The sequence below is a fragment of the Dendrobium catenatum genome, unplaced genomic scaffold, assembly GCF_001605985.2.
Source record: "Dendrobium catenatum unplaced genomic scaffold, ASM160598v2 fragScaff_scaffold_920, whole genome shotgun sequence".
NCBI classification, from domain to species: Eukaryota; Viridiplantae; Streptophyta; class Magnoliopsida; order Asparagales; family Orchidaceae; genus Dendrobium; species Dendrobium catenatum.
The window spans coordinates 2,391,401-2,407,608 of NW_021319382.1; the positions used below are offsets into that span (position 1 = coordinate 2,391,401).

General features: G+C 34.6%; 1 protein-coding gene across 6 annotated transcripts in view; it reads right to left on the reverse strand.

Annotated features, from left to right (window-relative positions):
- Nucleotides 1-1,490: 1,490 nt before the first annotated feature.
- LOC110113297 (probable hydroxyacylglutathione hydrolase 2, chloroplastic) overlaps nt 1,491-16,208 on the reverse strand; it is a 24,429-nt gene continuing 9,711 nt past the window's right edge. For all 6 annotated transcript variants that reach the window (XM_020845817.2, XM_028697364.1, XM_020845816.2 and 3 more), the window contains exons 5-8: nt 2,534-2,634; nt 2,210-2,284; nt 2,010-2,108; nt 1,491-1,889 (exon numbers count right to left, since the gene is read on the reverse strand). In XM_020845817.2, the coding sequence (XP_020701476.1) occupies nt 1,743-1,889; nt 2,010-2,108; nt 2,210-2,284; nt 2,534-2,634 (422 nt within the window). In that variant the 3' untranslated portion in view covers nt 1,491-1,742. The remainder of the gene's footprint in view (nt 1,890-2,009; nt 2,109-2,209; nt 2,285-2,533; nt 2,635-16,208) is intronic.

Below are 16,208 nucleotides of genomic sequence, written 5' to 3' on the forward strand. Positions count from 1 at the left end.
TGTTATTTATTAATGTGCTCAAACACCCTTTTTTTTGGTAAGAGCCAAGGAAAAAGAGTTACACAACATCCTCTCCATCTTCTCTCTCCATTGATCGATCCATAATAAAAGGAAAAGTAAAAAAAGACCTTACATTGCTACCTCATTAATTCCCAACAATAATAACATCAAGTCTTTATCCTACTACGTGGATCAGCTATATGAATCATTTTTCTCCACTGTCTTATTAAAAGTCAAATTCCTATTTAAATCTAATAAGAATAAATCATTTTTAATACTTCATAATCAAATATTTTTAGACCTACCTTTATCTTTCTTAATATAGGCCAGATTTAACACATCTACACTCCTAATCAGGTGATCAAAAGGTTGATGTTTTACATGACTAAATCATCTAAGATGACTAATCTTAACTTCCATTGGAGCTACTCCAACCTATTGACGTATGTACTTATTTCAAATTTTGTTTCTAGGTGTTAAGCCACTCATCCAGTTGAGCACCCTCATCTCTACATCACATAATTTTATGCTTCTCTTTTTAATGGGCAAACATTTTGCGTCATAAAGCATTGTAGGTTTCATCGCCATCTAATAAAATTCTCTCTTAAATTTAGGGGATACTTCTCCATCACACAACAAGCCCAATGCATTTGTCCACATCAACTGTCCAGTTTGAATTCTACTAATAATATCCTCGTATATTTCACCATCACTTTAAACAACAGATTCGAGATATCTAAAATATGTACTCTTTTTAATGATTTGATCACCCAAAATCACAATATCCTCAATAGATCTATTACCACTAAAATTACACTCAATACATTCAATTTTAGATCTACTCAAATGAAAACATTTAGATTCTAAAGTTGGATCTCCATAATTCAATAAACATTATCATTACTGATGTCCCAAACCCAAACCCAAACCCTGAATGAGAAAAAAAAAATTCTGTTATGCAATTGACATCCAATATAAAATTTGTAAAATAATTATGACATGAAGCCTTATTAATTCCCTAATGATCATAAACCCTCTTGTATTCAAGTAGCCTAGCAAAATATAGATTAAGGTTAGGCAAAACATGGCGAACAATCTATATCCACCAGTTAACAAATTGAGCCAGCTTTGTCGGGCTGCCACCCATTGCTTAGATCTAACAAAAACCAAGAACATAAAGTGATTCCTTCTTGTTCGTTGTTCTATAAACAGAACAGAATGGCTGTCACAATAAAAATACGAATTTCAGCTACAAACGAAAGATAACAGCAGCTTCTTTAACATGACTCGCAACCAAAATTATGGGAGTAAAACGAGCTGAATATAAATAAAGGATATATGCACATTTTTATGTGTATTCATCATAAAGCTACTATCAAGATAAATACAAATAAACAAGATCTTATCAATATTTGACTTTTTTTTTTTATATCAATATTTGACTTCTTATATAAACAAGCTCATAAAAACTAGTCATAAAATTGAGCTAATTATCAGGTCAAACACGAAAAAACCAGGCTGAAACAGCAATCATTGAGGAGAATTTACAACTTGTTACTCTAGTTCAATTACTACATGTACAACAAACAACTTTCTGGTTTGGTTAGGCCTTTGATTTTTCTGTTCAATATCAGAGTTAGCCCACCAGCATAACAAATTTCTGCAGAGCAATATAGACTAACAAATTTGATTCTCTTGAATCTATACAGGGTTACCTTTTAAATACAAAGATGCTCACCAGCCTAGAAATTGTCCTTTGCCAGGCGGATGATGCCCAATGCCTCAGCTTCACTTGCAGCAGCTGGAATGCCCAAGCTATGTCTAATTTCTGCACTGTTTGTTCTCAAAAATGGGTTGCAGTGCTTCTCCATCTTCAGCGTTGTTGGAATCTAAAACATCATTAAATTGTTATTTCGACAAAATAATAATAATAATAATAATAATGACCTCCTTTCATGAGGATATATGGTGCATGGAGGTAAGAATAATGCTTATTTATCAAATATTACCGTTGGAAGGTTCTTATAGCGAAGCTGAGCGATCTGAGAAGCGTACTCAACTAGTTCTTTATTTCTGGGTTCTATGGACAAAGCAAACTTCGAATTACTCTGTTCAGAATTTACCAAAATGAAGAATCTCTCAGTACTGATTGAAAGTTTACATTCCAGTATATGGCCATAATTATCAAGTCATGCGAAAAACTATATACCAGAGTGTACTCATGTCCACAGTATATAGCCGTGTCATCTGGCAAGGCCATGATTTTTTGAAGTGAAGCAAGCATCTGAAACAAAAGCACGAAACATACTAAATAAAATTCCATGTACACAGATGACTTACTTCCATCATACGGCCAAGTATTCAATACGTACTCGTTCTGGACATTTATTCTTACAGTATTTTAACTCAGAAAACTAAAACCAACACATGGATAAAGATTGTACTGATTTTCAAGTTTAAAAAAAAAAGAGGTTACAATCGAAGTAATGAAACCTTGTAAGACGAACAGAAATTGCTCAAAATGAAGAACAACCTGATCTGAGTTTCCCTCAAAAACTTTGCCACACGATAGGCTAAACAGTGTATCGCCCGTAAATATTGCTCCACATCCGGGAAAGTAAAAGCTAATATGACCTGTTTATCAATTCCATCAATGATCAGTTAGTTATTTGACATTTCACAGAAGTTAATCGACAATGAGCAAAATATAAGCTTTTTGAGTATGAAATTACTTAGGTGGAAGCAAAACTGATCATCAAATGACTTCTGTAGAAGCAGGATTAAGTAATCATAAAGCTGTAAATGCTACCAGTTAAATTGAGATTAAAGGAGGCCTTCTACTTTATTTGGGGCAGGTTAAAAAAAAAAGGTCCTCAAATCACAGTTGAACTTTAGGAAATGCAACTTCATGATATCCAAACCTTAATTAGGTATTCTGATTGAAAAGCACTAGGCGACTAGGCCAAGTGGCCAAGTGGTTAGTCAATAATGCAGCATGATAAAAAAAGATTCAAAATAAGTATGGACTTTGAATTAAATTTATCAAAGAAAAACAATCCAGCTATCAAAACATACAGTTGTAGGAATGAATGCTAGTATACTGTCTTTAATTTCAAGAACATCAGATCAATAATAAAGCAGCAAATGTTATTACGGGAATTGAGATATTTGTCCAAAAGCTCAAAGTTCTAAATTTGAAACAGATTGAGAAAAAAATGGTGTTGATCTCAAATTTTAGAAAGAGAAAATTTTAACATTCACGAAATTGCCATTGCCATGCAGAACCTTTGTCAAGTTAATAACAATTTTCTAGTTGGATCAACAGTAAATGCAGCTTTAGAATATTCCTAACATGCTTCATTTTGAAATGATAATTCTTAGAATGAAGCATGGTAGGAATATTCTTAAAGAATTCGATATAATAGTATGAATGGATGGTTGAGCAAATATTAGGCTCAGGTTGATTGCAGCAAGAAGCGGGTGAGTTTATGTATAGGAGAAATATTTCAATTTTAGAGTGCTAAAAGTATCCTATCCTCCTTAACCTCTGTAACACAAGTAGATAGGGCATGGAGAAAGGAAAATTTTGTATTTAGGGCTTATGTAAGGGATTAGAAAAAACCTGTTAAAGGTATTGAAGAAGTTCTTGTAGTAAGAGATTTCCCCAATGTTTCTCTTTCAGAATTATCTGATTTGCCTCCAAAGAGGGAGGTAGAGTTCTCAATTGAGGTGGTGTCAGGTATAACTCCGATAGCGAAGACTCTATACCGAAGGACAAACAAGAGAGTTGTAGGAGTTAAAGGTGCCGCTGTAGAAGTGTTAGATAGAGGTTTTTTCAGGCCAAATGGATCACCATGGGGAGCTCCAGTTTTATTTGTTAAGAAGAATAATGGATCTCTGAGAATATGTATCGATTCTCAGGAGCTCAATAAGAAAATAGTGAAGAACAAATATCTATTGTTCATGATAGATGATCTATTTAATTAGTTGGAATGTACAACTGTGTTATCACCAGTTGAGTTGAAGGCTTAAGATGTGTCGAAGATAGCCTTCAGCACTACAAATTGGCAATGCGAAAATTGCTGATGACATTTAATGTAACGAATGCATCGTCAATGTTTATGGATCTGATACATCGAGTGATCAGTGAGTATCTTGATCAATTCATTATTGTATTTATTGATGATATCCTGGTACATTTGATGTATGAAGAATAGCATGTCGTTCATTTGAAGTTTACCTTAAAGACTCTGAGACAATAGAAGTAATATGCTAAGTGCTATAAATGCGAGTTCTAGTTGACTTCTGTAGCTTTTTTGGGGCATGTGATGAGTAAAGAGGGGATTATTATAGATCCCCATAAGGTACAGACTATAGTGGATTGGCCAAGGCCGACATCTATGACTGAGATTCGTAGTTTTCTTGGTATGGCAGATTATTACAGAAAGTTTGTCAAAGCCTTTTCACAAATTGCAATCCCTATGACAAGGTTGACTCAGAAGGTCTTGTTGATTACTTGAACACCAGAGTGTGAACAAAGTTAACAGAAGTTGGAGGGTTTTAAGTGAGCCCCTGTGTTGACTATTTCGTTGAGTTCAAGATTTCAAGCGAAAAACTATGCTTCATTGAAGGGTCTGTGATGTGTGTTACAGTAGAATGAGAAAGTGGTGGTTTATGCTTCTAGGCAACTTAAGCCACATGAGAAGAACTACCCGACTCATGATTTGAAGTTGAAGGTTATTGCATTTGCATTGAAGATCTAACAACATTATTTGTATGATATTAAATGTGAGATTTATACTAACAACCATAGTTTGAAGTTAAAAAAAAAAAAAGAATCCATAGTTTGAAGTATATTTTCACCCAGAAAGAGTTGAATATAAGACATAAAAAGTGGTTGGAGCTGATTTAACACTAAGATTTGGAAATCATCTATCAGCCTAAAAAAATAAATGTGGTTGCTAATGTTTTTAGCAGAAAATATGTAGGAGTGGAAAACAATTTAATCACTTTTGAGCAAGTATTGATTCGGGAGATAGAAAGATTAGAATTAGAGATAATATATTCTTCTTTATGCTGTCAAAATGGATCAACGAGTCGGGTTCGGGTCCAACCCATCCTTATCCAGGTCCAAACGGGTCAACCCGAACTGATTTTTGCAAACGGGTCAGGTTCCCCAACCTAGACCCGACACGCATGGGTTGTCGAGTTGACCCGACTCGACCTATGAACCCTCTTGCAATCCCGTTTTGGTTTTAAATTGCAAGTACGATTCCGATGACCGGTCAAAACTAACCGCCTTCAACTCATCGCCTCTACTCTAATCACGGCCCAACAACCCTGTCTGACTAAAGTCCCGTGTTCGGAACCCTCCTCCGATCCTCACACCCGTGTGGACTCCCTCTTCAAACTCTCAGGAAGTTGAAGGTTTTCCTTCCCTTTTATAAGTTGTCACCACCAATGCTGGGAGAACCGCATATGCACCTGTCAAGATGCTCAATTTAGATTTTCCCTTCCATCCAACTTCCTCTCAATTGGATTCTATAGGTTTTCCTGTTGGGCGCTAGCTACAGGAAATTCCTTGAATTTGTTTTCGGATGCTGCATGAAAATTCCTTGAATAATTGAATTTGTTTTCTTCCTTATAGGTGGTTTGGCGTTCTTCCTTGTAGGTTTTCCTGCTAGTTTCCTTGTTTTTGCCTTCCGCTTGTTTGGGCGTTTAGCCATCTGGCCCATCTCAAATCCGACACTGAAGCCCGACACGGTATCCCTCTTCCGCTTGTTTGGCCATATGGCAGTATCCACACGAGTTTGCTTCTCGTGTTGGAGGAGTTTCGATTAGGTATCTCTGTCTAACTGAAGCCTGACATAGAATCACTGAAAATGACTGAGGTGGGCTATTACGCAAAACTAGCAGATATAGATAATTTTTTAGCCTTCTCAGATTTCGGGTCAAATCAGATCAAAGTCGGATTAGCAGGTTGACCCTGGACCCAACCTGATTTTTCAAAAGGGTCAAAAACTGCAACCCGAACCCGACCCGTTTGTTAAGCGGGTTGACATGAACCCGGATTTTCCGAGTCGGGTCAATAATTGACACCCCAAATTCTTCTAATGTATAAATTTAACTTATCTCCTAGATGATAGTTTAACCCTCATTATAAAACAAGATTAAAGAATCTCATAAAGCAGATGAAGAATATGTGAAATTGATAGATCAAATTTAGTATGGGAAGAGATCTGAATTGCAAGTGAACGATCAGGATGTGATTTTCTATGGTAGCATGTTGTAGATAATGCTGGTCTGAGAAAAGATATTTTACATAAAGCCCACAATTCTGGATGTATTATTCTTCCAAGTAGCAATAAGATATACCATGATCTAAAGTGCATGTTTAGTGTCCTAGACTGAAGCAAGAAGTAGCAGAATTTATTTCTAAGTGTGAAGCATGTTAGAAGGTGAAAGCTGAGCATCGAAGGCCTAGTGGATTATTATAATCATTGCATATTCCTGAGTGAAAATGAGAGGAGATCACTATGAATTTTACTATGGGTTTTCCTAGTATAGACAAGACCATGTAGTGTGGTTGATTGTAGATATACTGACAAAGTTTGTTCATTTTCTACCAATGAGGCAAACTGGTTCTATTGATAACTAACTCAATTGTATGTGAATGAGATCATTAGGTTGCATGGAATTCCTAAATTCATTGTAACTAATCGTGATGGCAGATTCATCTTGAAATTGTGGAGAGCTATTCAGGAAATTTTGGGGACGAAATTAAATTTTAGTATGGCTAAGGACAAATAGAAGAAATATATTAATCCAAACCATAAGTCAGTGGAGTCCCAAGTTATAGAATATGTATATCAGAAAGTCATTTTAATAAAAGGAGTGAGCAAATTTAAAAAAAATAGCAAACTGAGTCCTAAAAATAATTGGAATATTTGCTTACAAATTGGATCACATATGAGAAATTCATAATGTATTTCATGTATGTGTTGAGGAAATATGTATCAAATGTAGATCAGAGAGTTCATGTAGTTGAAGTGGAAGTGCAACCTGATCTAAACTACATGGAAGAATTTGAATATATTCTGGCCTATAATGTAAAACAATTAAGGAATAAACAGATTCCAATAGTTAAGATCCAGTGGAAGCACATGTTAGAGCGGGAAGTAACATGTGAGAAAGAAGCAAAAATGAGGCAGTTATAAGCGAATTTTCTCTAAAATTATTATGTATTAGAAATGTCGATGACAACATTTTCTATGAGGGGATTGTGTAATATGTGCAGTCCAGACATCCAGATAATTAAGGTCAATTAAACTAAATGTTTATTTGATTTTGATTTGATTAGTAATTATAAGTCCTAGAGTGTCTAACAAACTCATAAGTAGGTCAGGAAGCGTACAGGAAAAGTGAAATTTTATTCCATAAATTTTCTTTGGAAATCGCGCCGCTGAGTGGGCAACACCGTGATGCTGAGCTCTCCAATGGGGAAAGGAAAATGATGCTGCGGTGCTGCGTAGTGTCGCAGCGGTGGAGAGCACTCCAATGGTAAGATCTGAGAGAATATGAAAGATTCTTTGGGAGCATGATGTTAGAAAGGCAAGCCCTGCAACACATGATCAAAATGAATATTTTTATATATACAATATCTTAAACCATTCGTTAATCTCACCCAGCCCTCACCAGAGAAGGAAGGAGAAAAAAAGAATAAGAGAGAAAAAGAGAGAGATTTCAAAGGCCACAGCTTAGATTTTCTCTATCGATCTTGTTTAGGATATTGTAGAGCATGAGATAGACTTCTGAATTCCTATCTCTGATTTCAATTCTAATAATTTTATAAAATATTTTAAAAAAGTATTTTTTTTGAATTTTATAATGTTTTTACTATATAACTTTTAATATGTTATTGTCTGCTTTATTCTGAATAATTTGACTATATGAAATCGAATTTCACCGATTGATTTTTCCTATACAAATTTTTTAGTATATAGTTTAATTTAGATTTTTCTGTCAATTGTAATAGTTATATAAAAATTTTAAAAAATTCATATGAATATCCTATAAGTTTGAATTTAAATGAAAAAAATTAATAAGTATAATATTATACATGTAATGCGATATTTTACTGGCAATTTACACAATATATGAGCACTACATTGAATCTATGAATTACTAGTGTTGCATTACATTTGCACTATTCATAGCATGACTTCGAAAATATTTTGATATGTAAACATGTGCACACTCTAATATATTACAAGAGTCATATATATTCCATTCTGACCCCATCTGCCTAGTGTGGATGTGAGAGAGATTCTAATATCACTTATTGAAAGCGGATGTAGAAGTTTATGTGACACTGTTTTGTTCTAATTTCGACCCCACTTGTTATATACAGGCATGGGAGATTAAAAAGATGTTGGAACTTGTACATTATAATCATTGCATTACATATACTAATACTTCAATGAATTTAGTATAAGTAATACTTTGAACTGAATATTAGAAATTCTTGAATTTATGTATGAACCCTGATAAAATGTGAAAGTCTAGTGCAAATGAATCTCTAATAGTAAGCATTATGTGATGTATCTGAACTCTCTGTGCAAGTAACTATAAAGGTATAAGGTATTTAAAATCAAGAAAACACTAAAACCCTGGGATATCATGCTTAGTTTATACTTTAATTATTCTTTACAAGTTATTATATTTTTCTTTAATTAAATATTATTTAACATTTCAATTTGAACATTGATATATATGTGATGGGTTGGAGAAAGAGGTACACTAAGTTGGTTGTGCTCATATTATAAATCTTTCTGATATTTCAGGGAAAAAAGAGGCCCAACAGAGTAAAAAGGATATAGACAAGATCTTTTGAGACTAAGTGATAGAGGTATCATTTTATAATCCAATTTTAATTATTTTGATATAAGAATTACCCGAGTTGGATTAGTGCACGTATATTTTATTATGAAATGAAAAATGTTGCGTTGTTCTTATCATTTGGATTTTAATAGCTATGGTTATCTCTATTGATGATTTAAGTTTTTAATCCTTCCATTAAATCCTAGAGCGTCACATATGACCCTTTATTTATAGGATTTTGGGGTTATAATAAAAACTTTACAAAAAATAAGAAAATACATCCAATAATATGAAGCATAAAACCTACAAAGTATATGACAAAGAATATATAAAAATACCCCTGAATAACTTTCAAGTTTACAAAATACTATAAGTGTTAGTTAACTTTTAATGATTCATATCTTTGTCCTTAATTAACACCTAAGATGGACCTTTCTTTTTACCAGACTTTTTATTTTCATGTCAATAATCATTCATAATCGCTCACTAAAATAGACCGAATGCTACTAAACATAGATCTTACTAAAAAGAGGGGGGTCGAATTTTGGGGTTAGAATTTATGTCTAACAAATACAAAAAAATTTAGTCGTGATACTTGAAGTTTGTAGAATTTAAAGATTCAAGTTAAATCTTTTTCTTAAATTCATTAGATATATATATATTTTCTTATAGTGAAACTCCCGTATAATTAAGCATAAAATACAACTTCGTTAAGTAAATATTATTTATTTATTTGAAAGAATTAGCTCTCTAGCAAATAGTAGTCTTATAACTTTTAAATTTGACTCCAAGTTGAGATTACTCTAATCCCAAACATAAATTAGTATAACTTTTACTCAATTAACTAAGCACATTTAGGAAATTAGTTTCTCTAATGGTGATTTAAGTCATCATTGTGCCAACTCTCTAACTCAAAATTGATTGACATAAAGTTTAAAAATTGATTCTTGAGTCTTAGATTCAATTTCTTTAAAAATTTTCTCAAATATCTCCTTTCCTTTACTTATATTTATATAGAAAAAAAGATCAAAATGATCCCCAACTATTTTGAGTGACCATTTTGGTTCATCAACTCTTTAAAATAGAATCATTTTGGTCCCAACATCCAAACAAATGGATGTTAGACCTAATGGTGCTAAAATTAGGGATATTTTAATAATTTTTTATTAAAATATTTATTAGAAATAATTTTCAGGTAATTAAATTATTTATTAGATATAATTTATCTTGGCCCAGATTAGACGTTTGGAACATGACTCTTAGAATCAATATATGCGCACAAATATGCAATAAAACCATGCAGCACATTCTGAATCACCACACAATACAACCATGCAACACATTCCAAATTCGATTACGCTATGATATTGACATTGGGACTCGATTGGGTTGTGGGATTGACACTCGAGATTGACATTTGGATTCGCCAGCTCTGCAGGACTGACTGTGGGATCAAGTCAGATTAATTTGCACTGCACTACGGGATGGAGCTGGCGGACAAATTTGAGTATCGGGTCGAAGGTGTTCAAGGATTTCGACGCAAGGTGCGGGATCAAATCTAGGGATCGACATTCAAATTCACAGCTTTGCAGGAACGACTCCGGGATCGAGTGTGGAATGATTGTGAGATAAAGTGAAGGAACTATATCATGAACGACTTCTTTATTTCACTTATTTTTCTTATTTCAATTATATCCTTCGCAAACCTTCCGTCATCCGAATTGAGCTTCATTTTTTCCATTATTCTATTGAGTTGCTGAACCCTCTCTTTAATGTCATAATCTTTAATAATTTGAATTGTCCTTTGACAACTACAACAATTGGACAAGTTGAACTCTTCCTTTATGGTTCAATCTTTTGACTGGTTGAACTCTCTCTTGGTGAGTTCAATTTTTAAAAAAGTTAAAACTCTTCTTTGACCAGTTGAATAATATATTGGCTACTTCAATTATTTGACAAGTTGAGCTTTCCTTTGACAAGTTCAATTTTGGAAAGAGTTGAACTCTCCCTTGGAAAATTCAATTTTTGGATGAGTTAAACTCTCCCCTTGAATGGCTTCAATTGATAAGCGAGTTAAATATGGTGGACAAGTTCCTTTGTTCCTTGTTGAATCCTTGTGGTGAATTTCCTGAGTCCTTGCTAAACACTAAGAGGTAGTTCCTTGAGTCTTTGCAAATTTTGCATGCTAGATTTGAAGTCTTGATTCTCCATATTCACGGATTATTGTGTACTCCGTTGTTCTACTTCTTGAAGAATTTGGTTTCATTTAAATTAACCCATGTTCACCATAGCTTTCAAGATGTGGATTCAAGGATGTTCGTGAAAATGCTAGAATCTTACAAAATATCTAAGGTTGCAGCAGAACAACAAATAGAAGAAAAAAATAGAAAACTAGGAAGAAAGAATAGCTAAAGAATCAACAGACCTCCAACTAGTTTACCCATTGAGTGGACCTAACAAGTAGGCTCACCAAGTGGACCAGACGAGCAAACTCGCCGAGTGGAATTTATAAGTAGGCTCGTCGAGTGGCTTAACAAGTTGGCCTATTGAGTAGCCCTGATGATTTGAACTGCCAAGTATATTTGATGAGTAAGCCTACGGAGTTGGCTAAACAAGAAGGCATGTCGATTGGACATGACAAGTAGGCCTACTAAGTGGACCTGCCAAGTTGGTCTGCCTGCTTTCTTTATTAGACTAACTTGCCTACAACTGAACTGAGTATTTGAGATACTTTAGTATCAACACATCCCCATCCATAGCTTACACAAATCAACTTCATAAGATTGAGAAGTGCCACCAAGAATGATTTGTCATATGCTCTTCATTTAATAGTTAGCATTCAAATTGAGACATCTTCTGCCAGTTCCAAGAAGGGGAATGTATGGTAGCACAACAAGAGCAAATGGAGGAAAAAAATACATAACTTTATCTTCTAAAAGAATTTGATATGTTGATGCTAATAGGTACATAATCATTATTATTGATTCATAGGTAGATAATTATATTGGGTGTTGACACATTCGGTAGATAACTATTTTGGGAGATATGCCTTTATGTAAAATTGTTAGGGATATAAATCTCCTCTTTTTGCTTTATTTTTGGTAACAGGCCAATTTATTGAACCAAGTTTATTCAATTATGATATACAAAATTTCGACTCAACAATCACATCTACTTTCAACTGGAAAGTGTCCAAGTGTAAACTCAATTTTTTTGCATGATCGAAGAGGCTCTATGATGAAATATAAGCTATGTTAATCAACGAGACAAGCTGAATAATTATGGCCACAAGGGTGTGTGAACATTGGAATAACTTTGGGTTAGCTATATCTGGCCCCCAAACTCAAGCCTACATCAATTCTGAAGCCAGAACTAGATCAAGTTAATAGAAAAATTAGGCGAATAAAAAATGTATGCTACATGGAGGCTATAAGTGGGGTTATATCTACTCCTAGAGAAACTCAAGGAGAGCCTAAATTAGCATTCAATACACTCCTTCAAAAATGAAGGGGCCAACGACAACTTGTAGAGGAGATAGAGAGTGCATTTTGCATAATACTTTTTAAATCTAAGGAATGATCTAAAATAAATTAAAATTATTTTTAATGGCTATCAAGATAAAAGGATTGTCCTATCTTGATAAGCTTTACTTCATGAATGATAAAAGATGGCTCTTACCAATTATAATCTCTAACATAAGGTTTAGTTTTCCATAAATAGTTTCTTGTACCTAGTTAAATTTCATTTCAATTCAAGGAATTCACGGCATGTTATGTTTTATTCTTTCCCTCTCTCTAGCAAGCAATGGGCCCTAAACCTTTTATGTTAAGTTTCTCTCTCCCTCTCACAATTTGTCCTTCTACCTAACAAGGGAGAAGCATCTCAAGTATGCAAGCAAAACAAGAAGACCAAGAAAGAATAAGAACAAAGCCATCTTTAAAAGGACTTCTGACCAATCTAAGTAATGCCAATGCTAGTTCTCCTAGTGCATAATCTTATTTCCTTTTAGAGTAATTCTTTCGATCACCAGTCATAATATTTCTTACACAAACTTTAATCTTCTCTTATTGAAAGAACTTCAAAGTTCTAACAAATAAGAAAAACTCCAATTTAGGATTCCCTATTATAAAAACCCTACAAGAATTTCTTTTCAATTTTACTTCTACATTTCATTTGGAATCCATTTTACTATTCCATAACTTGGTCGACTAGACAACTCATTGGAGTTCCAAGAATCAAAGCTGCAAATAGCATTTGGCTATGGACCATACTAAACCTCTATTTTTGCATCTAGGGTTGGAAAGAAAGGGTTGAAGTGTTCATTCTCCTCGATCATGGATATAATATATTGGGTAGAGTCCTAATATCAACTCATATTGGAGTTAGATTTTTTTATCCTGGGTCACTTCGTTACAGCTTTATCATTATCTTACCCTAAAAAGACATGTTACCTTAGTTTTTAATCTGGAAATTCAAAGAAAACTTGTACAATTTTTATTATTTACCATTCCTAATTCCTCTTGTAAAAAACCATCCACCATTAGTCTTTTTTATGCAAGAACTTTCATTTTATCAATAATTGGTCAACAAAGTTCTATTTTAAATGTCTACTTCTTGTCACCTATTTTTATCATGTGACACTACATTAACCAGCACCAACATTTGCATGATTGCTAGTGTTATCTCTATGCGCAAGATCTTCTTATCAAGTCATGATGAGATACACATATTATGTAGCACCTTAAAATAATTTCTCTATCATCCACATTCTTTGGCATAATCAACCAGCATATGCAAAAATTATCACATTAAAGCATCTCTTTTGCTAAGTTTATCATATCTCGAACACCAGAGACAAAAGTCACTAGGTTTCCAATTATAAACCTATCATAGACAATAATATAAAATACATTTTACTTTAACACAATCCATTATTAATTGGAAAATATAAAATGCAACTTATTGATCCATCGGTTATCACAAGAAAAAATTCAGTTAGACATCCACCCCAAATAAGAGTGATAGTGATGGAGAAAATATTTTCAGGTAATTGAACATCAACTATTCAAAAAAGGTCTGCATTTCATTTCTTATAAAAATTCAGAAGGAATCTAATCATAGTTAAAAATGCCCATAAAATACAGCAAAAAAATAGTTATGATTGAAGAAGCGACCAATATGCAATTGATTAGGAAGTTTGTGCAAACTAATCATCGTTGCATGGTTCATAACATTGTAAGCAATATGTGATGATTGATGAATTAGGTTAATTGAATAAGGAGAGATAAATATTAAAGTGGGCACAAATAATACTACATTAAGTAGTCAATAGCCAGCGTAAACTTGTCAAATAATCATGACCATGGTTTAAAATTGCGCAATAAGAGGCGCGCCTCAGCACAATTTCGCCCCTTCAAGCCTCAAAGCCCATGCAATGAGTTCAGGATTTGAAGCGTACGCCTCAAGTTTACTAAGGCGCGCCTCAAGGCACGCCTCGCCTCATGGTTTAGAGGCGTCTGCCTCTAAAGAAAAAAAGCTAACCTAATATATATTTGTTTAGTTCGGACCCCCTCCAACCATCGTGCGATCTTCCGTCATTTCCCAAAAACAGGTTTTCTCACTTCTTCTTCCGTCATTTAGCGACCTTTTTCCCTCTTCGTTCGACGTCGGCTTCCTTCCACCGTGAGTTGCTCTTCGCCTATTGCTTGGAGTTATCTTCTACCGCGAGTTGGGTTGGAGTCTCCTTCGACCAACCGCTGAAAGCTCTTCTTCTTTGTGGTTCCATCCATCAGTCTGTCTGCTCGGTAACGCTTGGTATCGCTAGGTACATGTTTGGTACCACTCAGTTCAATAATTGTGGTACCACTAGGTACATGCTCATGCTCGGTACTGCTCAGTACCGCTTGGTACCGAGCGGGTGCATTCTCGATACAACACAGTACATGATCGGTACCACTAGGTACATGCTCGGTACCGCTCGGTACCGCTCGGTATCTTTCCATACAAACAACAGGTCAAACCCTGCTAGGGGGAAGCACCCCTTTGGACCCCCGGCAGACCGGTATATTGTTGTATTCATCATCTTTAGTAATAGTTGTTAGTGTTAGTTTGCTTCTTCATGGGTGCATGCTTTGTATAAGTTTTCTTAATGTAGAATAAGTGAAGCATTATGTTTAGGGAATTGATATATTGCACTAATATATTCTTCTCATAAAGGGTGGTCAAAAGTAAGGATAAAGCTGCATCAGGTCATAGAAAAGATCCAGCATGAAAGCATAGCACTCAGGTGGATGTAGGGGGAAGTGATAAAATATATATCTATCTAAAATGCAATTACTGTGATAAAGTTGTGAAGGGTGGTGTGACTAGGATGAAGGATCACCTTTCAAGGTCTCACAAGAATGTTGCTCCATGCTCCAAAGTTCCTGATACTATAAGGGAGGAGATAAAGTCATGCATGAATAAGTCTACCACGTCAAAACATCTTGCATAGAAGCAATTTGAGGACAAAGTTGATGTTGAATCTTATTACGAGAGTGAGCGCAGCGTTAGGGATTCATCTTCTTCGATGAAGCCCATTTCATCTAGGAGTGCTAGAGGGCCTATGGATCATTATATGGTGGACACATCAGAGGATAGGCCTCCTGCTACACAGAAGATGGCCCCAGTAAATGCAAAGGAGGCACAGAGATGAGTGTGTAAGGATATAGGTAGATTCTTCTACAAAAATGCAATTCCATTTAATATTGCAACATCACCTATCTATTACAACATGATTTGTTTAGTTGGAGCATTTGGGAGAGGGTTCAAACCTCCAGCCATGTATGATTTGAGAACATGGATTCTGAAGGAGTTGGAAAACACTGATAAAAGTATTGAAGAAATTAAGAGGACTTGGGCCCAAATAGGAGTAACAATTATGTCAGATGGGTGGTCTGATATCAAAAATAGAAGTCTGATCAACATTATTATTAATAATCCTTATGATACTGTGTTTTTAAGGTCAGTTGAAGCATCTAACCAGGTCAAAGATGCTGAGTTCATATTTGAATTATTAAATAGCATTGTTGAGGAGGTGGAAGAATATTTGGTTGTACAAATTGTGACAAATAATGCAAGTGCTTACAAGGCTGCAGGTAACAAACTTATGGAGAAGAGGAAACACATGTATTGGACTCCATGTGTTGCACATTGCATAAATTTGATTCTTGAGAAGCTTGGGGAGCTACCTCAACATAAGAATGCACTTACTAAAAAAAAAAAACCAAGTTTATTTACAACCACTCTTGGGTTCTAGCTCTTATGAGGAAATTTTCAAAGAAAGAAAT